At 39.1% G+C, this 27,724-nt stretch overlaps 2 protein-coding genes and 1 long non-coding RNA gene across 3 annotated transcripts; 1 reads left to right on the plus strand and 2 right to left on the minus strand.

Annotated features, from left to right (window-relative positions):
- The first annotated feature begins 988 nt into the window (after positions 1-988).
- On the plus strand, positions 989-22,205 carry LOC149179849 (uncharacterized). Its single transcript, XR_016257411.1, has 2 exons — positions 989-1,519; positions 21,806-22,205. It is a non-coding gene; the product is annotated as an uncharacterized LOC149179849 (long non-coding RNA).
- On the minus strand, positions 9,589-11,127 carry LOC149179850 (uncharacterized). Its single transcript, XM_089417951.1, has one exon. It carries the CDS (start codon positions 10,648-10,650, stop codon positions 9,589-9,591), a length of 1,062 nt encoding a protein of 353 aa, XP_089274077.1. The 5' UTR covers positions 10,651-11,127.
- A 614-nt stretch (positions 22,206-22,819) lies between the features above and the next one.
- LOC149179851 (uncharacterized) lies at positions 22,820-24,667 on the minus strand. The gene has a single exon (XM_089413668.1). It carries the CDS (start codon positions 24,665-24,667, stop codon positions 22,820-22,822), a length of 1,848 nt encoding a protein of 615 aa, XP_089269794.1.
- Positions 24,668-27,724: the final 3,057 nt, after the last annotated feature.

Below are 27,724 nucleotides of genomic sequence, written 5' to 3' on the forward strand. Positions count from 1 at the left end.
GAGACCAAGAAGGTCACTAATGTCAATAAAATTTTGACAATACCGAGCTAATTCAAGGAATAACCCAAGCTCAACACTTTCATAGAGCTCTAGAGAAGAATAAGAAATTAGACATGAGAGTAGAGAATTTGAAAAAGGAGATGGATATATCATTATACAAAGGGACCAACTGCAAGATGGCATTAAGAGGCTTGATATACCACTAAAACCATCAATTGTGACACCATTGTCAATGCCCTCCATGCATCACACTACCATCAACACCCTCTATGCGTCAAGGGTCTTGTAATAAATTGTTTTTTCTTTTTTTCCTAAAATCCTCAACAAATAAAGGTCAAAATGGATTGATGAAGCCACTTTGACCATTGAGATAAAACATAAAATCACAATTAATACATATAAAAAATCTTACAGTTTCAAGAAAAATATAATATTTTTGTACTTGACTTGGTGTAAGAACAAATCAATCATCATCTTCCATGATCATTATAGCATGGCACAATCTAACCATTCTATGTTTCAATTTTGTTTATACTAAAATCTGATGATATAATTTTTGTTGAGATTGAAAATTTTCATTATTTAAATTGTATTTTTGAATGTATAAATAAATTTAGGACCTTAAATTTTTTTGAGGACACTTGGATTGTGTAGACACAACTCAAACATACAATTTCCACTAATCCCTATATAATTTGAAACAAAATTGACCAAAAAATATATTAGGGAGAAGACCAAAATGTAAAACAATTAAACTATATAGTATTATTTTTATAAAATTAACCATATAATCTAATTAATAGACATTTTGGCCTTTTCCTAGGAATTATTTTCTTGTAAAAAATTTAAGATCTTAAAATTAAATTTCTTTAAGATACAAAATTTTCTCATATGTAGTTTCTAATAAAAAAGACTCCTTTTAATGTAATATAAATCACCGCCTGAATTTAAAAAATACAAAATTACAGAAGCTTCGGATAATATAATCTCTCTCCCCGGATCACCAGCGTCTTCTAGATTTACTACCAGCGTCTTCTAGATTTTACTATGAAACGCAGGCTAATCATTGGTATATAAGCCTTGATTTTACAATTGATCTTGGTATGTTCTTCACCCTTCTGGTCTTTTGGGTCGGGGCTCGGCTATCGGTTGAACCAATTTAGCCATACTATTAGAGTGCTGATACAGAACAAAGTAGCTGTAGTGAGCTTGGAGGTTGGGGAAAGAAGCATTCGCTTGTTATAAGTTTGTGTTGGTTTTTTTACTTTGAAAGCAAGTATTGTCAGAACTTGCCGGTGCATTCCCTGGTTGATAGGTTCGGTAGGCTGCGCCGCTGCACTATTGTCTTAGATCTCCCAGCAGAAAGACTAGTAGCCTAGACAATTCTTGCCAGAATTAGCCTGGGAAATGAAGGAATTTAGAGGAAGCATATTGGCAGAAGGCATTGCCCAAGGCTGCATTGGCTACTAAAGAAGGGGTTCAGGGGCTGGTTGAGGAATCTGCGAGAATCTGCAACAAGGTGAGTTACGGTGGTTGTTCATCTTGGCTGAACCTTGCGAAATTGTGGGTGCGTTCTGATGAAATATAGATACTTGTAGGCAGTTCCTTCGCCCCACCTCAGACCCTGGCTCAGGGGCTGTTTGCCCTTGGTGCGAATGGCTAAGTGGTAAATTGCATCCATGTAGTGAGTTGATATGGATTTTTTTTTTTTTTGGATAGAATAAGTTTTTTTGAATAGAAAAGCAACTTCTTTCTGTTTTGCATTACTGTTATTTAATTCGTTGAACTTGTTTTAAATAAATTTGGTGTATTGAGATGAGAGGTTGTACGAAAATTGAGTATGCTACTAGTTGGAAATGGAAGTCACTGTTCATATTCCGTTTATGCATTCTGTCCATAAATAAATTTAGTGGATTTATAATTGTTCCTACTCTGCGCATAAGATTTATGTTTCTGTATTTAAATTTCCCATATAGAGATTTATATTTCTGTATTTAAATTTCCCATATAGGCGCAAATAGTAAATAATTTGTAATGGTAAAGAGCCAGTCAGCTGTTACTGTGTAGTCCAGATCGGGTGCAAGAAATAAAATTTGACTTTCAATAACCCGCTGGCCGAGGTCCTGCATAGGGGTACACGATATATGGGAGCACAGTAGCATGAACTTTGTACTTGGATTTTCAGAGCAGTCAGTGAAGTTTGGATTCCATTTTTATGGTTAGAAAGATGGTTCACATTATATGTTCAACAATTAATTGTGAATAACTTGCTGCTATATTAGCAATAGTCAGATAAACTGCATGGATTGCCAAGAACGAAAACATGTAATAGAGACACTGAATTTATGAGCCACCTTTTTCACACTCTATGGAAAAGGTTGAGGACTAAGTCACACTTTAATTCTGCCGCTATTCACAAACACATTGGTAGATTAAATTGGTAGATAGGTATTTGGATGACTCCAGGTTTTTGGAAACTCCAATGCTCCATCAAGTTTCCAGGGGGATGTGGGAACGGGGAGATGCACAGGGGGACATATAGGAGCACTCTCAAATTTTAGTTTAGTGTAGTAGACTAGGGCACTTTGCTCTAGGGTTTACAGATTTTTTATTTTATTTTCAGTACAGTGATCAAATTCAATATATTCTTTGAACAATCAAATTGCCTTCCAATGATATAACGAACACTGTGTAATCAATAACATAAAATTTCAGCTTCGCAAGAGAGAAATGGTCCAGATACTCATGAATAGATTCCCGAGCAACATAACTGGATGCCCTACCTGGTTTCTACAACTAAAATAACAGTGGCTATGATACCACTGTAATAAACCAGGGCTATAACATGCTAGGGTAATTTTTCCCTAGGTTTTCTTTAGGCAACTAGGGTTTTCAATAAAATTTCTCCATTTATTCAATACAATTATCATAAGCTTCAATAAACAATACTGATTTTCTCAACAACTTAATAAGACCAAACATTATAATTTAACCAACCAACAGATCTATAAACAATTGATCCAGATTCAAATATTATAATTCCAAATAGATCAGAGCAAATCCAATAGTGCAAGAAATCCTAACCACAAATCCAAAATTACTCTAGGTTATTCTGCAGATTTGTAGATCCTATGTGAGTTCTGGAAGAATGCCCAGATGCACTCGTTTCCACCCTCAAACTGTCCTCGGAAACTCCTTTGGGTTAGTTGCCACTTTTGACCTTGTATTTTCTTAGGTAATTCCTTTGTTCTGTTATTGAAGCCAATTTATTTATTCAAAACATTGGACCTCAATTTCTTCGTATTTTTCACAAGAGTAAGGACCACTCTTGTTCACGTTCAGAAAATGTCCCGATCCCCTTCAGAATTCCACAAGAACAACCTCTGAATATTTCTTTCCCTCGTCAGTGGATTCGGCTACTTGCCTCTGATGGGCTTAGACTTTGTTTGACGACAACTAAAGATCTCGGCTATTGTAGTAAACTTTGTTCTTTTCTTTCCGCCTCAGAGGTTTTCGAATCATGAGCTTCAGATGGAATCGGATTTTGACCTCAAATGAACTTGGGATGCCTCAGACTACAATCTGCAACTATAGGTGGTATCAGCTGCCTCATTCGAACCCTCCATATTTCATACGGATTGGGTGATGTCCAACCTTTGGAATTGTCTCGGCCTACTATAGATGATTTGCCATTTTCTTAAAATAAAATCACATGATGGTTTGACCTCTAGGACTCTTTGATCTGCTACCTTCAAATGTCTTAGTAATGACACTGATACGTTTCAGGAAAAATCCTCACATTGGGCCTGCCTCAGAGGTAATCCTCGCTACATCATCTAAAAATTGTAGAAACCCTTTCGATCTTTGCTCACAAGCAATCTGTTGTCTTAAATTGGCCTGGTTCTTACCTTCAGTCTTCAGCTGTGTTATTCGATTTCCTTCAGAAGATAGTTTACTGCCCAAAATGTTGATTTGTGTAGCTTGGGAGGTACTCAAGCCCTAGGGTTCAGGTTTGGAGGGCAAAGCACCACAAGAGTCACTTGTGGGCTTGGAACCCAGGTATGGTGTTTTGCACCCAATCATGTTTGGGACAATTCCGGAGGCACATTTCTACATGTGAATGGCATGAGACGATAGAGGGAGGAAAGGAGAATCCAACGATTCGAGAATCGTTGAATTCCGAGTTGTAGAAGTGGAGAAATGAATTTTTGAAGTTGAAAAATTAATTATTAGTTTTCAAGTTATGTAGGCTTGATGTAAAAATTAACCAATAGATGTGTCTCTTCATTTATTCATTGGAGCCCCTTCATTGGATATAAATAAAGGGTGAAGACATGTCATTTAGGCATCCAAAAGTGAAATACAAGAGCTCGTTGAAGGTGAAGAAGAACTCGGTCAAGGGAGCAGAAGGTTCTGTTGAGGACACAACAAAGAGGCAGTTGGGGACTGTTTTAGGGCTCATTGAAGGGTATCCAAGCTGCTGTTAGAGGGTCGAGGAGCTGGCTTGAGGGCTGAGTTTCAACAGAAGTCAACGCAGGTTTGTGGGGCAACTTTAAGGTGTGGTATCTTTGTTTTTGTGTGGGTCGTAGGTACAGGAGGATAACTGTAGTAGGCCGCAAGCCATACCAACTCAGAAGGGTGCCTACGCTGGACTGTTTGAGGGTGGTATAAGCCCAGAACAACAACTCGAAATCAGGGCATACTCCATTCACTAGGCCGCTGCTAATTAAGGGTTGTTTGGTTGGAGAAGTAAGGGCTATTGCAGTGTGCCAATGCCCTAACCAGGGACAACAGTTTACAGACTTGGAGCAGCATTTGTGTCTTGTATTGAGTCAAAGATTTGACTTGTTTTGGATCAGTTTTTCTAGCAGCCTATTGGTGCCATGTGGAGGACTTTCCGAGGAGGTGAAGAGTCTTCCTAGGAGCAAAATTGACAGTGATTGGATTGGGTGCCATTGATCTGATTGGAGGGCAGTGTGTTGGCTACCCAAAGTAGCCCTAGAGCAGCATACAAGAAGGACATTGTTTGGTGCGTGATTGGGTGAAGTTTGCAGCCTAATGAGTAGCTCTTTGATGGACGAAAGAGGCTACTAGAAGGCAGATTGGAGCTCGGGAATTAGGCCTACCCAGAGAGCAGATTTATGAGCCTGTGTGCTTGAAGCAAAAGTGACATGCAAGATTGTTAGGTGGCAACCCTCCTGGAGTCTCAATGTGTTTTCCTTTGAAGGACTAAGGGGTAGCCAGTGAGTAGTACGGTAGTGAAGGACCGACAGGACAAGATACGACATAGAAGTTGCAGCGAAGTTTGTCATTGTATCTTGTATACCATAGACTGTTGTATTATTCAGATTTGGTTTAATATAACGAAGATTGGGATTGTACAATATTGTACAATTTGTTAAAAAATGTGTATATTTGTGCATATATGATTTACTGCTTTATATTTCCACTGTGCAAAGTAGTTTATGGTTGAGATTCTTGGTTTGGTAGCGTCAGTGATTTTAAGATTCTAACCTAGACCCAAGGTCGTGGAAATTCAACATGGTATCAAAGCGTGTCTGAGCTACTTTGGAAGTAAGTAAATCAGAGTTGTGCACAACAAAGTACAACGTGAGAGGGAGTTGGTCACATTGTAAGTGAAGGGCTCACTACAATGTTGAAGTTGTGGGCAGGTCTTCGGTATGACGACAAGTTGAAGGGTTGTCCAACTATAGTCCTTGGAAGGAAAGGATCAAGTTGGTCTTACAGGTCAATAGGCTCTGGGAGTTCGCCGAGAAAGAGATCAAGAAGCCAACCGACCCTAAGGAGCTGGAAATATATGAAGATTTGGATGCGAGGACGAGATTGATCATCCTAGATGGTGTGAAGGATGCCTTAATACCTCATTTGTATGGGAAGAACAATGCACATGAGATGTGGATGGCTCTTCAGAATTTGTTCCAGAATAAGAATGAGAATTGGGTACTGGTATTGGAGGATAAGTTGAAGTCCACCAAGATGATAAAGGGTGAAAGCGTGACCTCGTATCTGACGAGATTGTCTCAGGTCAAAGATGAGCTTGTTGCCATCGGTGTGTCTACCTCAGATGGAGATATGGTAAGGATTGCCTTGAAAGGGTTCACTGAGGATTGGAACCGCTTCATCAAAGGGATCGTTGCCATGGAGAAGCTACCAGATTGGGATAGGCTGTGGGATGACTTCATTCAGGAAGAGTTGCGAGACGAGGATCTTCATCCAAAGAAGAAGTCTTTAGATGATGACATGGCAATTGTAGCGCGAATGAAGGGTAAGCAAAAGAAGGACTTGAGTAAAGTCAAGTGTTTCAATTGTGGCGAGATGGGTCATTACTTGTCGAGATGTCCGATGAAAAAGAATGGATATGATAAGAAGAGGAAAGGAAAGCAGGCCACTAGTGTTGCCACTTCAGCTGAGATAGATGATCTCTCCAGGAGATTGGAAGAGGAGGACTTTGCTATGATTTCTCACTTCTTGCAAGGTACTTACTACTATCAATGAGGATGGATGGTACGTGGACAGTGGTGCGACAAAGCATATGATAGGGTCATATGAAGTTTTTGAGACTAGCTGAATGGGACTCAAAGTTGCACATGGTGTTGGGCGACAAGAGTCAGTTGGAGATTCGAGGATTGGGAGTTGTGCCATTCAAGATGGAGATTGGACGTGTGATGAGGGTCCAGGTTGTACTATTTGTACTAGGACTCAGTATAGCCTGATTTCCATCTCGATGATCGAGAGGAAGGGGTTTGAGGTCTTGTTCTAGGATGGGTAGGCAAGACTCAGGTTCAGAGGCTTCAAGTCCGATGGGATTGTACTTGGAGTTAGAGAGCATGGTCTCTACAAGTTGATGGGCAAGACTGTGGATCATGGAAAGAAGCAGGTGGAGCAGGGGCAGGGGCAAGTTCCAGAGAAGTAGGAGCAGGTGCAGGTGCAAGCTTTAGAGGAGCAGGTGCAAGTTCCCGAGAAGAAGGTACACCTTCCCGAGAAGGCCCAGGTTCTAGAGACTAAGAAGGAGTCTAGTTTGAGAGAGAGCTTGCACATTCAGAGGGAGACTCTGCAGTCCAAGAAGAGTGTGTGGTTAGTGGGGAGCAAGGGTGCTCCTACAACTGCCAAGAAGTAATCTTGGAGAGAGTGGAAGATGTTACAGGATAAGAAGAAGCAGGGTGCTTCCAATAGTGACAACGACACTTCCGAGAAGGGCGTAGTTCACCGTATAGGGATTGCTGCGATTGTGAGCGCCAGGAGTTGGGCAAGTGTTGCGAGTAGTGATGACGATGACGAGTTACTTCCTAGTCTTGGAAGTACCTCCCTCGCTAAGAGGGAGTGTTGATTTGTGTAGCTTGGGAGGTACTCCAAGCCCTAGGGTTCAGGGTTTGGAGGGAAAAGCACCACAAGGGTCACTTGTGGGCTTGGAACCCAAGTATGGGGTTTTGCACCCAATTGTGTTTGGGGCAATTCCGGAGGCACATTTCTACATGTGATGGCATGAGATGATAGAGGGCAGAAAGGAGAATCCAACGCTTCGAGAATCGTCGAATTTCGAGTTGTAGAAGTGGAGAAATGAATTTTTGAAGTTGACAAATTAATTATTGGTTTTCAAGTCATGTAGGCTTGATGTAAAAATTAACCAATAGATGTGTCTCTTCATCTATTTGTTGGAACCCCTTTATTGGATATAAATAAAGGGTGAAGAAATGTCATTTAGGCATCCAAAAGTGCAATACAATAACTCGTTGAAGGTGAAGAAGAACTCGGTCAAGGAGGCAGAGGGTTCTTTGAGGACGCAGCAAAGAGGCAAGGACAATGAGGTAGTTGGGGACTGTTTTAGGGCTCGTTGAAGGGTATTCGAGCTGGTGTTAGAGGGCCGAGGAGCTGGCTTGAGGGCCGAGTTTCAACAGAAGTCAACGCAGGTCTGTGGGGCAACTTTAAGGTGTGGTAGCTCTGTTTTTGTGTGGGCCTTACCTTAGTACAAGAGGATAGCTGTGGTAGGTCGCAGGCCATACCAACTCAGAAAGGTGCCTACGCTGGACTGTTTGAGGGTGGTATAAGCCCAAAACAACAACACGAAATCAGGGCATACTCCCTTGACTAGGTCGCAGTTAATTAAGGGTTGTTTGGGTGGAGAAGTAAGGGTTGTTGCAATGTGCCAATGCCCTAACCAGGGACAACAGTACTACAGACTTGGAGCAACATTTGTGTCTTGCATTGAGTCAAAGATTGGACTTCTTTTGGAGCAGTTTTTCTAGTAGCTTGTTGGTGCCGTGTGGAGGACTTTCCAAGGAGGTGAAGAGTCTTCCTAGGAGCAGAATCGACAGTGATTGGATTGGGTGCCATTGATTTGATTGGAGAGCAGTGTGTTGGCTACCCAAAGTAGCGCTAGAGCAGCATACACGAAGGACATTGTTTGGTGTGTGATTGGGTGAAGTTTGCAGCCTAATGAGTAGCTCTTTAATGGACGAAAGAGGCTACTAGAAGGCAGATTGGAGCTCGGGAATTAGGCCTACCCAGAGAGCAGATTTATGAGCCCGTGTACTTGCAACAGAAGTGACATGCAACATTGTTAGGTGGTAGCCCTCCTGGAGTCTTGATGTGTTGTCATTTGAAGGACTAAGAGGCAGCGAGTGAGCAGTACGGGAGCGAAGGACCGACAGGACAAGATACGACATAGAAAGTGCAACAAAGTTTGTCATTGTATCTTGTATACCATAGACTGTTGTATTATTCAAATTTGGTTTGATATAACGAAGATTGGGATTTTACAATTTTGTTTAAAAATGTGTATATTTGTGCATATATGATTTACTGCTTTATATTTCCATTGTGCAAAGTAATTTATGGTTGAGATCCTTGGTTTGGCAGCGTCAGTGATTTTAAGACTCTAACCTAGACCCAAGGTCGTGGAAATTCAACACAAAACAAGTAAAAATAGAAGAGAAAATATTTTACCAACTAGGGTGGAATCTTTCACCACTGAAATTGATAGAGGGGAAGGGGTCTTAAAACCCTTAGAGCTTCAAGCCCAAGAAAAAAAATAGAGATATATGGTCCAATCCAATGATGCTTCAAATGAATCCAATCCGTTTGAATTTATAGATTTCTTTGAGGGGCTCTCTTTCCTTGATTGAGTAAACCGTACTCCAAGCCCCAACTTTGGGTTTCTTCACCCAGCTGCCTGAAAACTTGCCCAACAGAGAAAATTCAAAATTGGGGTTTTTCCCTTTATGGAGGGCTATAACCTACGAGTATCGATAGGCTAGTTGTCCCTTAAGTGATTAATTACTTGGGAACATTACAGTCCCCCCTTCCCGACATTGCTTGTCCTCAAGCAATGACAAGTCCACTAGATCGATGTACTGTACCCACTGGAAAGTACTCTTGGGAATGTCTTGTCTACTTTCTTGTGTCTGCTTGCTCAAGGTTGCCTCTCAAGCAACTAGATGACTTTGAATGTGGACTGTAAGGTGCAGATGATGGTTTGGGAGAAGTCAAAGCCCTATCTTGGATCATATTGATTTCCTGCTGCTGAAGTGTACTACCACTGCCACTTGCTGAGATACTATCAAGGGAAAATCACCGCAACTGCACAAACCATTTTTTAACTTCATCCCCACCTACTGTAAAAATTGCTTTCTGCCATTCTTGGCTTTCAAGTTCATAAAAGCACCCAATGCATGCAATCACAATAGTCCTTGGTCTGCAACCACCTACATCAGGAGTCCTGTTAGCTTTGAGAATCATTTCTGCCATGAGGACTTGTACAACAAACTTATATATACTCAACCCAAATAGAGTAGGAACACTTAAATTCACTGTTTCATCTAGGGTGGCAGCATGGTCTAGAATCTTCCCAATTTGACTATAATTTAACAACCTCCTTTCTCTAACTGGACTGTTAACTATTGCTTCAAGAGGACTGTAAACTTCCACAACAGTCAGATTCGGAAGGTCTGTTTGCAGCTTCTTAATCTCAGGCCAAGTAATCTTGCAAGCTTGCAAAGATAAAGAGGTCAAATTTTTCAATGGCCTGACATGCTGTAGATGAGTATTTGAAACATTCAATGAGACAAGAGCAGTCATTACTGAGATAAATTCTAAGGCACCATCAGTGAGTTGGAAATTTTGTGATAAATTTAATGATGTCATCGAAGTGAGATTTTTGGTATTCTTGACCCTTGCATCTATAATACTTCCACCACACAGCTCCAATGACTGAAGCTTCTTGGAGTATCTTAAGCAATTTGTGCCATAATATGTAATATGGGCTTCAAAAAAATCCAGATGTGTCAAGCCAACTATACTTGTACGAGCATACAATCCCCTGCCTGTAACTTGTCGTGTGTCCAGATTCAGAGGTTTAAGTGTTGTCAACCCATATAGCTTTCGCAAGCCAATATCAGTTACTGCGGTGAATGACAGGTTCAAACTTCCCAAATTTCGTAAGCCTACTGAATGCTCGAGTCCATTGTTGCCAACTTCAGAACCTGACAAATCCAAGTTCATCAGAGAAGTAAGCCTTCTCAAATATTCCACTCCCTTGTTTCTAACTCTACAGGAATCCAAATTTAAGTATTCCAAGTTTGTCAAGCCTTTACGATGTACTGGGCCAACATGTGTAATATTGTTATAGGCCATGTTCACAAACTTTAAATTCAGAAGTCCTTCAAGCTTTTGGCATGACTTTATGTTGAAACTTGAGATACATCAAAGCAACAAAACTTGAAATTTTATCCATGCATGCCACAGTCATTGGACAACAATCCATGTTGAGTAAAGAAATATTTTTTAAACCTTTCAAGGAAACGATGCCTGAATCAGCGACTGTACTTCGAGAAATTTGCAGCTCCTTCAAGTTTGTAAACCCAACCAGAGACTTGATATCTGAGTTCTTTATACAATTGCACCATCCCATGTTCAATGCTTCGAATTTTGTAAGTCCTTCTAGAGGCACCAATCCACCATGAGTCCCTGTGACATGTTCTAGTTCAACATCAAAAATACGTTGACAATAGTTAAGATTCAGATGCTGCAAATTTAGACAATTTTGCAATAGTGAAAGTCCTAAATCTATCACATGTCTGAACTAGAAATATCAACCGCCAGGAGAGACAATCCCTGTGTTGCAAGAATTTCAAGCCAACTATCTTCCACACCAGGGTATTCTTCCAAAAAAAACATCCTGAAGATTACAGTCTTGAAATGCTTGGAGTGAAGTTCTTGTGAGAACTTGAGTACGAACCAACTCATTAAAAATATTCTGACTCACATCTCTAGGAAGCATATTAAAAGAGTCATATCTGCCAATACTCCCGCAGATTTTTCGAATGGATAGCTCTAGAAGAGAAGGAGCTTTCCCATGTTCCTTGCCAATGTCCACTGCTATACACGGGCTTATTGGCCATCTAAGGTTGATACTTCTACTAGGCCTCCCTGAACCGCCTTGTTGGAGGTTTTCCACACTGCCTTGTTTTCTTCTTCTTGAACAAGCTCCACTCATGAAGTCTAAGTGAATATTCTCTTGAAAGTGTTTTCTCCCTTTTTCTTGAAATAGATCTAGTGAGAGATTGTTAACACAATGCACCATACCATGCTTATCGTGAGTGTGCATGGCTTCCTGTAAGTTGCCATCCAACTGAGTAGTCTCAGGAAGATATTCTTTATTTCCTGATGCGTTGTCTTTTATTTCTCTTTTTCCAGCTTCAGTTAACAATTCACAAGCCTGTCCTTCAAGGCCAGTGAAAGTAGACACTGGGCATTCTTTCTCCTCTTTTTCTAGTTTTTCTTCATTTAATTCCATAAATTTTCCAGTGTTCTCAAGCCTGCTGGGAGAGTTCCAGCAAATGCTTTGCATATGCGTTAGTTGATGATTGTATGCAGGCACTGAAAAAGCCATGCCACCATCTCCAGCAGGTAGACTAGAGGCTTGCTGACCATGTCCTGTACCTTCTCCATATTCAGTGTTTGAAGCAAGTGTTTGCAAATCATCATCATGCTTTCCTTTTTCTTTTACTAGATCATTGTGACCACTTGTCTTCTTCTTGTAGAGCCATGACCAAACATGGGAGCATTCCCTTGTCGTTGGGTTGTGTTCAAGGTGAAACCCAGTAGATGGAGGATTTGTCATCATGTTATCAGAGGAGGTTTTAATACTCTGTTTTACATTCTTGGGCTTATCATTAGTTTTGCCTTTCCAAAAGTTGTTCCATTTCCTTAAATCTGCTTTCTGTTGTGTGTCCAACTCCTCTAATTTTGTAAAAGCCACGTTGTTCCAGTATTGCAATTTCTTCATAGTTTCTTCGCGTTGTTTTCCAATGTCCTTCAAGATTTTGCTTGCTTCCCCGAAAACTCTGCATAATTCTCCCAAAAATTTGCTTCCAGTGGTTCCATTTTTCAATTTTTCAAATAGCATCCAGGCTGGCAGAACTTCTGCTCTTATACCACTGTAGTAGACTAGGGCAATTTGGTCTAGGGTTTACAGATTTTTTTTGTTTTGTTTCAATACAGTGCTCAAATTCAATATATTCTTTGAATAGTCAAGTCGCCTTTGAATGATATAATGAACACTGTGTAATCAATAATATAAAATTTCAGCTTTGTGAGACAAAAATTATCCCGATACTCATGTATAGATTCCTGAGCAACAGAACTGGATGCCCTACCTAGTTTCTACAACTAAAATAACTGTGGCTATGATACCACTGTAATAAAACAGGGCTGTAACATGCTAGGGTAATTTTCCCCTAGGTTTTCTTTAGGCAACTAGGGTTTTCAATAAAATTTCTTCTGGTACCACCATTTATTCAACACAAATATCATAACCTTCAATAAAAAATATTGATTTTCTCAACAACTTAATAAGACCAAACATTATAATTTAACAAACCAACAGATCCATAAACAATTAATCTAAATTCAAATATTATAATTCCAAATTAATCATAGCAAATCCGATAGTGCAAGAAATCCTAACCACAAATTTGAAATTACTCTAGGTTATTCTGCATATTTGTAGATCCTATGCGACTTCTGGAAGAAAGCCCAGATGCACTCGTTTCCACCCTCAAACTGTCTTTGGAAACTCCTTTGGGTTAATTGCCACTTTTGACCTCGTATTTACTTAGGTAATTCCCATGTTTTGATACTAGAGCCAATTTATTTATTCACAACGTCAGACCTCAATTTCTTTGTATTTTTCACAAGAGTAACGACTGCTATTGGTCACCTTCAGAAAATGTCCCGATCTGCTTCAGAATTCCACAAGATCAACCCTTGAATATATGTTTCTCGTGTCAGTGGATTCGGCTACCTGCCTTCGTCGGAGTCAGACTTTGTTTCACAACAACGGAAGATCCCGGCTATTGTAGTAAACTATGTTCTTTTCTTTGTGCCTTAGAGGTTTTCAAATCACGAGCTTTAGATGGAGTCGTATGTTGACCTCAAATTAACTTGGGATGCCTCACACTGCAATTTGCAGCTATAGGTGGTCTCGACTACCTTAGTCGAACCCTCTGTATTTAATACAAATTGGGTGACGACCAACCTCAGGAATTGTCTCGTCCTACTACAAATGATTTGTCCTTTTCTTTGTTGATTTGGGGTAGCGTCGGATGTGCTCTAGCCACGAAAATTGGTGGAGAGGCTAAAGCACTTGAGATCTCCAATACCCAAAAAGGGTTTGGGCATATTCTAAACAGTTTGGGAGATATTAAAATAATTAATATTTTTAATGGAGTCCCTAAGTCTAAACTTAGGGAAAATAAAATATTAATGTGTATTAATGGTCCAAAAGTCATGGATCAAACCAGATCTAATCTTAGCCGTTGATTATGGACTTAATCTCGGCCATTGATTCGTTAACGAGAAAAGTATAAGAGGATGCTTGAGAGTCACTTCGAGAATACATCGAGGGAGACCAGTCAGTTCAATTTCTGGAGTGGGGTTAGCTGAGAAATTGAACTAGTGGTTTGGAGAGCGTTAGGAGGTAGCAAGTACGAAACAAAGAGACGAGAGATCAGCACAGACGCAGAAAAGGCAGACATAGGGCCAGAGGAAGCCAAGCAGAGGCAGCATAGACTGCGTCATCCACGCAGAGGCTGCAGGAGTGACGCAGAAGGCCAAAGAGGTTGCGCAAAGTCTCAACAAGTTGACGCAGAGGGTTTCAGGTCACGCAGAGGTCAGTAGGGTTGATGCTGGGTTCAGAAGAAGTGCTAGAAAATTTGTCTATCTGTGGGTAAGCTAGTTTGGCACCCTGTTGTACTAGAAAATTGTTGAATAATAAAATCCTCCCTTGCTGCATTGGTTTTCCCACATTGGGTTTTTCTGGGGACATTAGTCCAAAATAATTGTGTCAATGTGTTGATTCTTGTGCATATGTTTGTTTCTGTATTACGATGTGATATCTGCAACAATATTTATTTTAATGTTTATTGAAGTAATTTCATGAATAACTTATGGTGAAATAAGTAGGAAAAGTAAATCAGTTGCTGCAGTGATAGAATTTTCACATGGTATTAGAGCAAGTAATCAGAGACAGAAAGGGAAAATCAGTTATGGGTCGAAACCATGATGCAGAGGCATCCACCTCAAGGGACTCACATATATTTTGAGAAGATTGCACAAGAGAAAGAGATTTCGATTTCTCTATGTTGGCTTCTAGGCTGGAAGAAGGAGTGGCGTGCATGACTAGTGCTGCATCATCAAACGTATGGTATATAGACAATGGAGCCTCGTGGCATATGACGGGAATCAGGGAGTGTTTCTCAAAATATTGAGAAGAGAAAATGAACTTTCAGATCACCATTGGGAACAAGGCAAAGTGTACTCTAGTAGGAAAGGGTACCATAGTTTTTCAGACAGAATCGGGAGAGCGGTTCCGTGCCACAAATGTGCTGCATGTACCAGGATTGGGGATGAACTTACTTTCCGTGTCACAACTACAAGGCAAGGGCTATGACGTCTACTTCATCAAGGAAAAGGTATACGTCAAACACCCAAGCTGGAAAAATAAAGTGCAGATTGAGATCAAAAGTAATCGGTTGTATAGATTACAACTAGAATCACCAATGGCACTAATAGGCAGTCATGGGGACAAGGACTTGAACGAACTATGGCACAGAAGGATGGGTCACTTGCACCATGGAGCTCTGAGAATTCTCAAGAGCACTGTAACAGGAGTTTCGGATCTGAGTACGGAACGAGATGATGTATGCAGGGGATGTGCTCTAGGAAAGTATGCCAAGGCGACATTTCCTAGGAGCAAACACAGGGCCAAGAGTGTACTAGGATTGATACACTCAGATATCTGCGGACCTATGTCCGTCAAAGCTCTCAGCGGTGCCGAGTATTTCCTTACCTTCATTGATGACCACTCGAGGAAAACTTGGATCTATTTTCTGAAAACCAAGGATGAGGTTTTCTGTCGATTCAAGGAGTTCAAGGCTCTGGTGGAGAATCTGACTGGGAAGAAGATAAAAGTCTTGTGTTCAGGTAATGGTGGAGAGTATGTCGATAAGGACTTCACTGATTATTGCGCTAAGGAGGGCATTAGAAGAGAGTGGACAACTCCCTACAATTTGGAGTAGAATGGGGTGGCAGAAAGGAAAAATAGGACTATTGTAGAAGTAACTAGGGCCATGTTGTATGATCAGGATATGCCAAAATTCCTGTGGGCGAAAGCATGCAACACAGTTGTCTACGTTTAGAACAAGACTCCTCATCGGGCATTGGGCAAGATTACTCCAGAGAAAGTCTTCACTGGGAAGATGCTTGAAGTCAGTCATTTCAGGATATTTGGGAGTTTAGCATATTGCCGCATACCCGAAGAAAAGAGGAAGAAGCTGGATTAGACTGCAGGAAAGGGATATCAGGTGGGATATAGCAAGAATGTTAAGGCATACAAAATCTATCTTCTATGGAGCAGGAAGGTAATAATACGATGAGATGTAAAGTTCATCGAGGATAGAGCTTTCAGAAGATCTCGCTAAATGCCTTCCGAGGAGCAGTCGAAAGAGGATTCGTTGGTCATGCCTCTTCAACCAACGGAAGTGAAGAATTCTTCCTCAGGTCAGGAAGATTCTCAGGATGAGGAGCGAACAGAAGCACCTGCTGGCAGAGGAAGAACTAGTAGGGAACTTCGTCAGATTCTGCGTGATGCAAAGAACTTCATCGATGAGCCAAGGAACAGTAAGAGGGAGTGAAAACAGCCAGACAGATATCATGGGTTAGTAGCTCAGGATGGAGAGCTTGCCAGTTTCAAGGAGGCAGCTCAGCATCAGGGTTGGCTAGATGCGATGGTAGAGGAGTATAACTCCATAATGGTGAACGATGTTTGGGAGGTGGTGTCAAGGCCTCAAGACAGATCTGTGGTAGGTTCAAGATGGATCTACAAGATCAAATATGCTACGGATGGCAGTGTTGAGAAATACAAGGCCAGGTTTGTGGCTAAGGGGTATGCTCAAAAGGAAGGGATTGACTACGAGGAAAGCTTCGCCTCGGTAGCCAGGTATACATCTATTAGGACAATGATATCTCTTGCAGCCCAGATGGGATAGGAGATCCATTATATGGATGTCAAGACGACATTTCTGAACGGGGTAATAGAAGAAGATGTATACATTGAACAAACAGAGGGCTTTGAAACTCATGAGAAGAAGTCCCATGTATGCAGATTGAAGAAAGCTTTATATGGGCTGAAGCAGGCACTGAGAGCGTGGTATGGTCAAATAGATGGCTACTTGCAGAAGATGAGGTTTGTCAAGAGTGATGCGGATTCGAATCTCTACTATCTGGTCGTAGAGAACGAGCCACTTATCTTAGTATTATATGTCGATGATTTTTTTCTGACAGGATCATCCAGACTCATTGAGGATTGCAAGAAGAATCTAGCCACAGAGTTCGATATGAAGGATTTGGGACGAATGCACTACTTCCTAGGGTTGGAAGTTTGGCAACATAAAGGAGAAATCTTCCTTGGACAAGGGAGGTATGCTACAGAAATCTTGAAAAGGTTCGGGATGGCAGACTGTAGACCTATGGCTACGCCAATGATCACCAACTGGAAGAAGATTGATGCATCAAAAGACAAGGATATTGATCCCACCCTATATTGGCTGCTCATAGGGTCCCTGATGTATCTGGTTAATACCAGGCCAGATATTTGCTATGTTGTCAACACCCTCAATCAGTGCATGGTGGAACCAAAGAGGGCACACTGGGCAACATCCAAACACGTTCTCAGGTATTTACAGGGAACAATTGATTATGGGCTCTTATACACCAAGGGGAAGGATATTAGGTTGAGTGGATTTACTGATGCAGATTGGGCAGGAAGTTCAGTGGATCGGAAAAGTACCTCTAGGTACTGTTTCAACATTGGATCAAGAATGACCTCTTGGTGCAGTAGGAAATAGAAGTTCGTGGCTCTGAGCTCATCTGAGGCAGAATATATTGCAGCAAGCACAGTTTCGTGTGAGGCCATATGGCTTAGAAAACTGCTGGTGAACCTATTCAGAAGAAATATGGAGGCAACCAGGATCATGTGTGATAACTAGAGTTGCATCAAACTCTCTGAGAATCCAGTGTTTCATGATAGGTCGAAGCATATTGATATCCGGTGTCACTTTGTCGGAGACTGTGTCCAATGAGGAGCTGTACAGTTGAGCTACACTCCTACAGGAGAACAGGTGGCAGATATCCTCACCAAGGCCCTTGGAAAGTCATAATTTGACTACTTCAGGGAAAAGATGGGGATGGTAAAGAACCCCTTTCAGAAGTAGAAATGAGTGTGTTAGCAGCACGAATGAAGAGGGAGTTGCAGTGCAGATGCAGTGTTGGGAGAAAGGACCAGCAACAACACAGATGCAGAGGGAGTTGCAGTGTGGATGCAGTGTTGGGAGAAAGGACCAGCAACAACACGGATGCAGAGGGAGTTGTTGTACAGATGCAATAGTGGTAATAGCAGAGTCATGGGCAGCAGTATAGGATGCAACAGTGCAAAGGATGTTGGGCAGGGAGGCTTAGCATTAGCATAGGGACCGATGCCGGATGATCAGGGTGATACTCAGTGAGGAGTATTACTAGAGCACAGTCCTTGCTAAGAGGGAGTGTTGATTTGGGGTAGCATCGGATGTGCTCTAGCCACGAAAATTGGTGGAGAGGCTAAAGCACATGAGATCTCCAATACCCAAAAAGGGTTTGGGCAGATTCTAAAAAATTTGCGAGGTATTAAAGTAATTAATATTTTTAATGGAGTCCCTAAGTCTATACTTAGGGAAAATAAAATATTCATGTGTATTAATGGTTCAAAAGTCATGGATCAAGCTAGATCTAATCTTAGCCATTGATTAGGGACTTAATCTCAGCCGTTGATTCGTCAACAAGAAAAGTATAAGAGGAGGCTTGAGGGTCACTTGGAGAATACACCGAGGGAGACCAGTCAGTTCAATTTCTAAAGCGGGGTTAGCTGAAAAATTGAACCAGTGGTCTGGAGAGCAGTAAGGAGGCAACAAGTATAGAACAGAGAGACGTGAGATCAGCACAGAGGCAGAAAAGGTAGACACAGGGCCAGAGGAAGCCACGCAAAGGCAAAAGAGACTGTGCAGAGCCAACAGGGCATGCGTCATCCATGCAGAGGCTGCATGAGTGATGCAGAAGGCCAGAGAGGCTGCGCAGAGTCTCAACAGGCTGACGCAGAGGGTTTCAGGTCACGTAGAGGTCAGTAGGGCTGACATTGGGTTCATAAGAAGTGTTGGAAAATTTGTCTATGTGTGGATAAGCCAGTTTAGCACCTTGTTGTACTAGAAAATTTCTGAATAATAAAATCCTCCCTTGCTGCACTGGTTTTCCCACATTGGGTTTTTGTGTGGACATTAGTCCAAATTAACTGTGTCAATGTGTTGATTCTTGTGCATATGTTTATTTTTGTATTACGGTGTGATATTTGCAACAGTATTTATTCTAATGTTTATTGAAGTAATTTCATGAATAACTTATGGTGAAATAAGTAGGAAAAGTAAATCAATTGCTGTAGTGATAAAATTTTCACATTCTTAAGGTAAAATCGCATGATGGTTTGACCTCCAGGACTCTTTGATATGCTATCTTCGGATGTCTTAGTAATGACACTGATATGTTTCAAGAAAAATCCTCGCACTAGGCCTGCCTTAGAGATAATCCTCGGTACTTCATCTAAAAATTGTAGAGACCCTTCGATCTTTGCTCACAAGCAATCTATTGTCTTAAATTGACCTAGTTCTTGCCTTCAGACTTCAGCTGTGTTATTCAATTTCATTCAAAAGATAGTTTCCTCCCCAGAATAAGTAAAATTAGAAGAGAAAAGATTTTACCAACTAGGGTGGAATATTTCACCACCGAAATTGATAGAGGGGAAGGGGTCTTAAAACCCTCAAAGCCTTAGGCTCAAGAAAAAAACCAGAGATATATGATCCAATCCAATGATGCTTCAAATGAATCCAATCTTTTTGAATTTATAGATTTCTTTGAGGGACTCTCTTTTCTTAATTGATTGAGTAAACTTTACTCCAAGCCCCAACTTTGGGTTTTTTCGCCCAACTGCCCCAAAACTTGCCCAACAGAGGGAAATTTGGGGTTTTTCCCCTTTATGGAGGACTATAGCTTGTGGGGATCGATAAGCTAGTTCATCCCTTAAGCGATTAATTACTTGGGAACATTACATTTAGGGAAATTAAGGGGTTTTTGGAATCATATATATATAAAATTCAAATTCAAAGTCAATAATGAAATACATTGATTCATACATCATAAATGATTCAATGAAATAGAAATAGTAAAATATTGTATACATTGATTTAAGTTCATCATTCATTATTTTAAAATCCACGTAGATTTAAATTCATGATTCATTATTCAAGAATATGATTAGTACTAAGTGTTGACCACTAAAGTGTACCCAATTTTTTTTTTAAGACTCCATGCTCGAGGATGTATTAGAGGCTTCATGTACCATCAAAGTTCACTATATTATTAGAGTTTTTCAACTCTACTTCTTTTCATCTTCTTCTGTTGTACTCAGATTCCACAAGCCCTATGGGGATGATGTAAAGTGATGCTAGTATGATGAGTTGAGTCATGTAACATGCCTAGGTAACTTGAGACTTTGTCATCAAGTGAGTTTACTCTGGGAGGTTTTTTTCACTTGATTAATTATTAGGTGCTTATGGAGACTTAATAATTAATTGAGTTTTTATGCTCCAAGCATAACCCTAAAGCCAGAGTGCGGCTTGATGACGAGGCCTTGGGTGAATTCTAGTGTCTAGTGTCATTGCGTATTACCATACTAAATCACTCGTAAAATTTCATGGAATTTGATTAGGTCTAGGGTTTTTTTTTTAAATTTTAATTTTATTTTAAATTTCTCGCAAGGCGGAAATTTGAATAAAGTATGAATGTAAAATGTAAGAAGTGATGTTTAGAGAAGTTGTATGGGGTATGTGTGCTCAAAATTACAACTCTCACTGACAAATTTTTACTATGACACATCGAGGGGTAAAAGATAAGTTTTAGACCCTCTAAACCCACTTTTCCTAAGTTTTGTGGAAAATGTGGCAATAATTTAGCCCAACAATTAAATAAATGGAGAAAAATAAATATCCACATGCTCAAATGATGTGGAAAGGAGGTGGAAATTCATCTAAAAGTCAAAGTTGAGTTACCAAGTGACGTGGACTCCACATAAGCCACAATTCAAACAAATTGATTTTTTTGTGGAGAAGACAACGAGTTCCAGTGACAAGATCCACGATTTGAGGAAATTAACTTGAGCTTCAAGGAGATATCATGAGTTGACTTGAGATCAGATTAGAGTTTACTTGAGTAAGGTGGAGAGTGGTTTCCTACCACTCCACTTTATTCTCCCACATGTCCTCTCATCTAATTCGAGCTCCCTCATCAAGGATTGCGTGGGCCTCTAAGGAAGAAATCAAATTGCCATTTGGGAAATTCGAATTTGCATGAAGGGGAGCATTGGGATTGTCATCATCTGCCTTGGGATTGGATCCCAAGTTTCTATATAATAGAGCTATGGGCTCTCACTATGTAATGATTGTTGCTAGCTATTGTGCTTGCGGAAACGATTTTGCCTTGTACATTTTTAGAAATATCAATAAGACTTTGGAGTTTCATTCATGAGGCGTTCTTCCTTTTGGAGTGTGATGAATTATTGATCATTGGTATTAGTATAATTCTTTTTACTCATGCTTTGATCTAATTTGTTTCTATATGCTCTTGTAGATTTGTTAATGTAGAGCTATCTTTCATTAACATTTGATTTAGAAGTATGACCTAGGTATAGAATGCTCTAATTGGTTTCAAATAAATATCTAGAGTTTCTTATCATTGTTTATTGCTAAATCTATATCGAACTAATTCTTGATTGAAGTTTTGTAGAGGGAACATCTTGTTGGGATCAAAGAATCAAACGTGAGGGAAAGTCTTTGGAGAGACCAACTCACTCTTGATACATTCTCAAGGAGCTCTCATTTGTTCTTTGAGACTTCATAATTTTATTTTACAAAGCGGTTTTGTAGGGGTTTCGGGACATAGCTTGTACACAAGTCAAGAACTTTTAAATTTAAATAATTTTTATTAAACATTGTACTCCAATTGCTTTCATTTGCTATCTAAGAGCTTAAAATGGCTAATCAGAGAGGAGAGTTTACTCACACTCTTTAGCTTAGTCCTTTGTAAATTATAATTGTACATATACACTTCATCTAGCTGATTTTTGTCCACTAATATTTTTCTTGTTTTGCAGCCCATATTTGGAGGATTTGATAACTCATTTGGAGCAGATTTTTGAGGGACATTTTCTACAAACTCATAACAAGTGTTTGCAGGACCCATTGGCGCATGATTGGATCATTTCCCAAGGAGGTCATGAGCATTTGGAGTCCCTCATTCTCTGCAAGGCCGAGTTCATTTGAAAGTTGTACATAAAGCTAGGTCGTGGGCCTCTTAAGGCTGATTTTCCCCTTGTAATTTTCAGATTTCGAGGAGGCCTCATTAGCTACTTTGGTTGTCGAATTTTAACATTGTACAAGAAGGAGAATTTAGCTCCTATAGTTCCGATTGCTCTTTCATCTTTTGGGCAGCCTTTTAAGGCCTTATCCTCATTGTAATACCTCTAATAAAATAATCTTCTTGGGCTTGAGGGAGCTTGGGATTCAACCCATGGTTTCCCACCTCCTCATTTAAAAGGAGTACTCTTGTGGGTGGATTGATTTTCATTCTTAACTTTCACAATTTAGTTTTCTCTTGCACACACTTTCCATTTCCTAATACTCATTCACACATGGTAAATTTTGGGAATTAACCTATGTTGCACGAGTTTCTGGAACTTGGGAACATTGGGAACTTGGGTACGGGTGTCTAGTACGGCTAGAAGTTTCCCCAAAATTTCCAGGAAATGACTAATTGGGAGCGGTAATATTATATAATAATAAAAAAAATATATATATTTTTTAATTATATAATTTATATAATAATCAAAATATTTCAAATATTAAAATCAATTTAAAATTTTAATTCATTATATGAATATCAAATTCAAAAATGAAAATTTGAAAATGTAAATGATTCAAGAGACACTTTTGAATTTAAGAAACATAGTGAAAATCAAAGAACTCATCATATTAATATTCATATTGCTAGCATGCCCAATGTAGTACATAGTAAAAAAAATGACAAATGCCCAAAGTGGCAAAGTAATACATGGTCCAAAAATGCTCAAAGGCCAAAACATAACATTAAAGACTAAAGTTGAAGATGATCATAAAGTGCAATCTTCAACATCAAGACTATCCATATAACCTTGAGCCTCGCTAGGCACTCCAATTTCATCATCACCATCATCAATATCAAGATCACTTGCAATGCTACCCAAAGGTATGCCAACTAAACCTGCATCTGGTGAAGGATTATCCTCATCATCATCAATCTGAGAAGCCTCCTCAGCATCAACATCCCATCTTGCTGCAGGGCCATCTAAATACTCAGGTAGCTTCCTTGAGCAAAGTCGAAGACTACTATGCATATAAACCAATTTCTCTGCTCTCTTAGAGGTAAGCCTATTCCTCTTAACAGAGTGAATGAAACTATAAGTAGACCAATTCCTTTCAGCTACCGATGAACTAGAAACCTGAGATAGCAAGCGTGAGGCAAGATTTCGAAGATCTTGGGCTTTCCCCCCATACATTCTCCACCATCCAATGGGATTCCTTTGTGCATAAATGTTGATGTCCACCCTTGCATCTTGAGAGAATTTGGAAGGGTTTAAGGTAGAAAAATCAATAAATTGTTCCCGCATTACAGTTGCTTCATTAGGTGTATAGATTTTGCATATGGCATCAAGAAAGCCTTGTTTCACTTCTTCATCATCAATGGGTAGAACTCTGTTTGGTCTCTCCATATACCACTTTGGATTAAGGGCATAAGCAACCATGTGAAGAGAGGTATTGAGTTTGATCCATCTCTTCCCTATTATCTTATGAATTTCATTGAAGAACTCCAAGGAGTGGTTTCTATCCCAAATGACGTGCCTTATCTTGCCTACCATGCTATCAATACATTCATAAACTTCTCCAAGGGTGGGGGAATCAGAATCTGCATACCTAATCAACTCCACAATTGGAGCTGTGAAAGAAACAACATATTTACAATCAGACCACCAATCATCATTGAGAAGCTGCTCTCTTATCTTCTTTGCCTGCATTGATTTAGATTTAGACCATGCATTCCACTCTTGGGAAACAACAGTGGCTTGTAAGGATGCATGCACCTCAACCATACGTTGAAGAAGAATGAAGTATGTAGCATATCTTGTTTCTGCAGGTTTCAAAAACCTCTTCCTTGAGTACATCTTATAGATTGCTAAAGAGGCATGGTGGTTGCAAATGTACATTTGTGCATCTCTTGCATCTAAAATTAGTTTTGCAATCCAAGATATTTTGCCAATGTCTTTGAGGACATTATTCAAGGCATGTACACAACAAGGAGTCCAAAAGATATGCCTATATTGACTTTGAACCATCAAACCCGTTGCTTTGCAAACAGGCGCTGCATCTGTGATTACATGTACTACATTTGAAGGACCAAGCTCATCAATTGCTTCTTTCAATACTTCAAACATGAAGGTAGCATCCTTTAGTTTCCCACTACAATCAACTGCTCTTAAAAAATAGGGCCCAGCTGGAGATGTAACAATAATATTCAACAATGGCCTTTGTTGAATGTTTGTCCAACCATCCATAACTATTGAACATCCTGAATAAATCCAAGATTGTTTAAGGGGGCCCATAAGCCCCTGCATTCTTGTCACCCCTTTATCTAACAATGATGTCCTCATTTTGTTGTAATTTGGAGGTGCATATCCTGGCCCAACAGCTATGATTTTTCGCACCATTTCTTTGTAATGTGGAGAATAGGTAGCATTAAATGAAATTCCATTTTCCATAAAAAAATCAGCAATAACATCATCAACCTCATCCCTATGTACTACATTGTAGATTTTAGAAATTTGTTCTTGAGCAAAACTAGTGGGCCTCTTACTCCTCTCAGAAGTAGACCCCCCCACAGACTCAAATTGGTTTGATGCATTTTGATTAACTGAATCTTCCATATCATGGGAAGAAGATCTAGGTACTTTAAAATTACAATCATTGTCCAAGTTCATTACATTGGATCCTAGGGAAGCCATATGAAGCTTTGTCAACTCCATCATTTTCAAAATAGTACATGTACAACCCTTTACACCATCACCAGATAGGGATAGAAGATGATGCCACACCCTAGTGTAGCTTCCTTTAAACACATGGTTACACAATGTGCACATCCATTCTTCACAACCACCACTATTCTTTTTCTTGTTTTTAGTAATTTTCTTCACAAACTTTAACAAGGGTTTCTTGGGGTTTGTGCTTTGTTGGACTTGACCACTTGGAATTGGAGGAAGAGAAGAATTTTCATATCCACTTGTTGGTATTGAACTACCACCCTCCATGATTTCCCTGATTAATACAAGAGACAGAAAAACACATTATAAACAAAATGTACAATGAGAAATAAAAAAATAACTTGTACTTACATACAAAAATACAAATGTACCTATCAAGTTCTGCCTATGAATCAAAATTTGAACCAACAATAAGGCTTAACAAAAAAAACACACTAAGGTTTACATATCTACCTATGTGGATAATAACTACTATCTATGTGGATAATACCAATAAAACAAAATAGAAAAACTTTGATGTTTTGCATTTAGTTATAAAAAAAAAGTGTTGACATAAAAAAATAATGAAATAAATTAGCATAAACTAATCTTTGCTCTTAACTTTTAAGTGGTTAAGGGCTTACACCCAAGTACTTTTTATTTCTTTCCATACTTACTAGGAACAACTATGTAAGTTAATTTTGCACCATTACTAATATATCTATGACAACATATCAATGAGATGAGAAGAAGTCCAAGACAATAGAAAAATAGATTGAGCATTTTTTTTAGCAGATCTTCAATATGAGGTCCCATGAGTCACTGTGCCAAGGTTCTATATTGTCAATTTTTACTCCCATTTTCTTTTGCACATCACCAAAGGCCTTAGGGAATTGCAATTTGCAAATTTAATGGCTTCTTGTATTTTAATATTTAACTTAATTACATTGCAAACTATTTTGAAATTTGATGTATAGAAGCGAAATTGAAAATAAAAATGAAGTTAAATACTTGAATTTTCTTTATTATTAAAAATGTGCCATCTAAATAAAAATAGCTATCCAAGTTAAAAATAAATAAATCAAATTGAAAATAAAAATGAGTTAAATACTTGAATTTTCTTTATTATTAAAAATCTACCATCTAAATAAAAATAGCTATCCAAGTTAAAAAGCCTAAGGGAATTGCAATTTGCAAATTTAATTGCTTCTTGTATTTTAATATTTAACTTAATAAGTTAATTACATTGCAGACTATTTTGAAATTTGATGTATAGAAGCGAAATTGAAAATAAAAATGAAGTTAAATACTTGAATTTTCTTTATTATTAAAAATCTACCATCTAAATAAAAATAGCTATCCAAGTTAAAAATAAATAAATCAAATTGAAAATAAAAATGAGTTAAATACTTGAATTTTCTTTATTATTAAAAATCTATGATCTAAATAAAAATAGCTATTGAAGTTAAAAATAAATAAATCAAATTACCTGATAACATCAAAGTTGAGGTCATATCAAAGTTAGGGTTACAACCATCTAATCTATAGAGATTAGAAATAGATGGGTTAACGCCGTATACCAGTTCATGATAGTCTTACCTGCATTTAAATATAGGCAGCTAGAATGCTTAACCAAAACCTATACAGAGCACTTTTATATGTAAAAGAACAGATTGGGGATATTATTCCAGTTCTGCCTTCCAAACCTTTAAAAATGCTTGAGAAGAAATTTATCTAAAGGTTAAAGTTTCTGTCAAAGGATGAGTTAAGAAATTTACCACTATGTAAGTTAATTTTGCACCATTACTAATATTAAATATATGATTAATATCCAATCCCACGAAAACAAAAGTGTAAATTGGAGATTTGCAGATTCTTGATATGGATTTCTGTCGTTGGCAATAAGGCAAGCCAGGAGACGACAATTCCTTTTAACAGTGAAACCGAAATGTTCAGCCAACGAATATCAGCATGTTGTTTTTAGCATTAGGCACCCATTAGATTTCGAGGTATTGTCCAAGCCAACTTCACTCTCGACTCTCATTTTGTTATCGAGAAGATAAGGAGGAGAAAAGAGAATCAATCCTGAATCATCCACAAAAGTACATACCTTTAATTATATATCTATGACACCATTAAGTCACGTGCAAAGTCTTTGAGCATTAATGGTTTACAAAGTTAAAGTTAAATGTTGCATTCCTAAACAACCCAAATATATACACAAAATATGCTTGATCTTGATTTTTACTTGAACCTCTGAAGGTGAAACAAGAAGCTGTTTATTGTTGAAGGGCAACCACTGTTCACTCCAACTCTCAACACAGTTCGCTCTCAACACAGTTCGCTCTCGGCTCTCAACACCAAACAACAACAATGAAAGCTCTCAGTGAAAAGAGGCGTAGCAACCAGCATTTATGGAGGAACTGGAGGTTCTTTTTGGCGCCAAAAACATTCTCGCCAATTCCTATCCACAAAAATTGGTGGAAAGACAAATAGTGCATCGTCTAATAATTGCAAGTGCGTATTTCCCTCTGATCGTACAGTGTGTAATAGCAAGTGCGTCTTTCTCTGCCCCGGTCCCTTTCTTTGGGGCTTACCTTATCTTTTGACTTCCCATATTGTTCGTCGGTAAAACCGACTATACAATTTTGTGGGTGAATAGCTCACACAACAAAGTCTGGACGTGGGAGAGTCACCCACATCTAGCATAAGCGAATCTCTACCAAATTGACAACGTTTTCACCTATCGCCATGAAGAAGGAATTTCCACCAAGAGTTATTCAATATCAAGAAGTAATACAATTGAATTCAAAGGGTAAATTACTAAATTCGTATATGTACTCAATCAAGTAGCCAATTGTCATAACTTACTCTTTTCATACGAACAGATCAAAGCGCACCTGGGTCTGCTCACACTGACACTTTCCATTGAAACCATATCAGGTATCTTTCGTTCCAAACTAG

Source organism: Pinus tabuliformis, chromosome 3_2, assembly GCF_031772625.1.
Source record: "Pinus tabuliformis cultivar Carrire ecotype Pingquan chromosome 3_2, CPIR1, whole genome shotgun sequence".
NCBI lineage: Eukaryota > Viridiplantae > Streptophyta > Pinopsida > Pinales > Pinaceae > Pinus > Pinus tabuliformis.

Excerpts from the sequence above, each read along its gene's own strand:
- LOC149179850 (XM_089417951.1), bottom strand. The coding sequence starts at position 10,650 with ATGGCCTATAACAATATTACACATGTTGGCCCAGTACATCGTAAAGGC.
- LOC149179851 (XM_089413668.1), bottom strand. The coding sequence starts at position 24,667 with ATGGAAGATTCAGTTAATCAAAATGCATCAAACCAATTTGAGTCTGTG.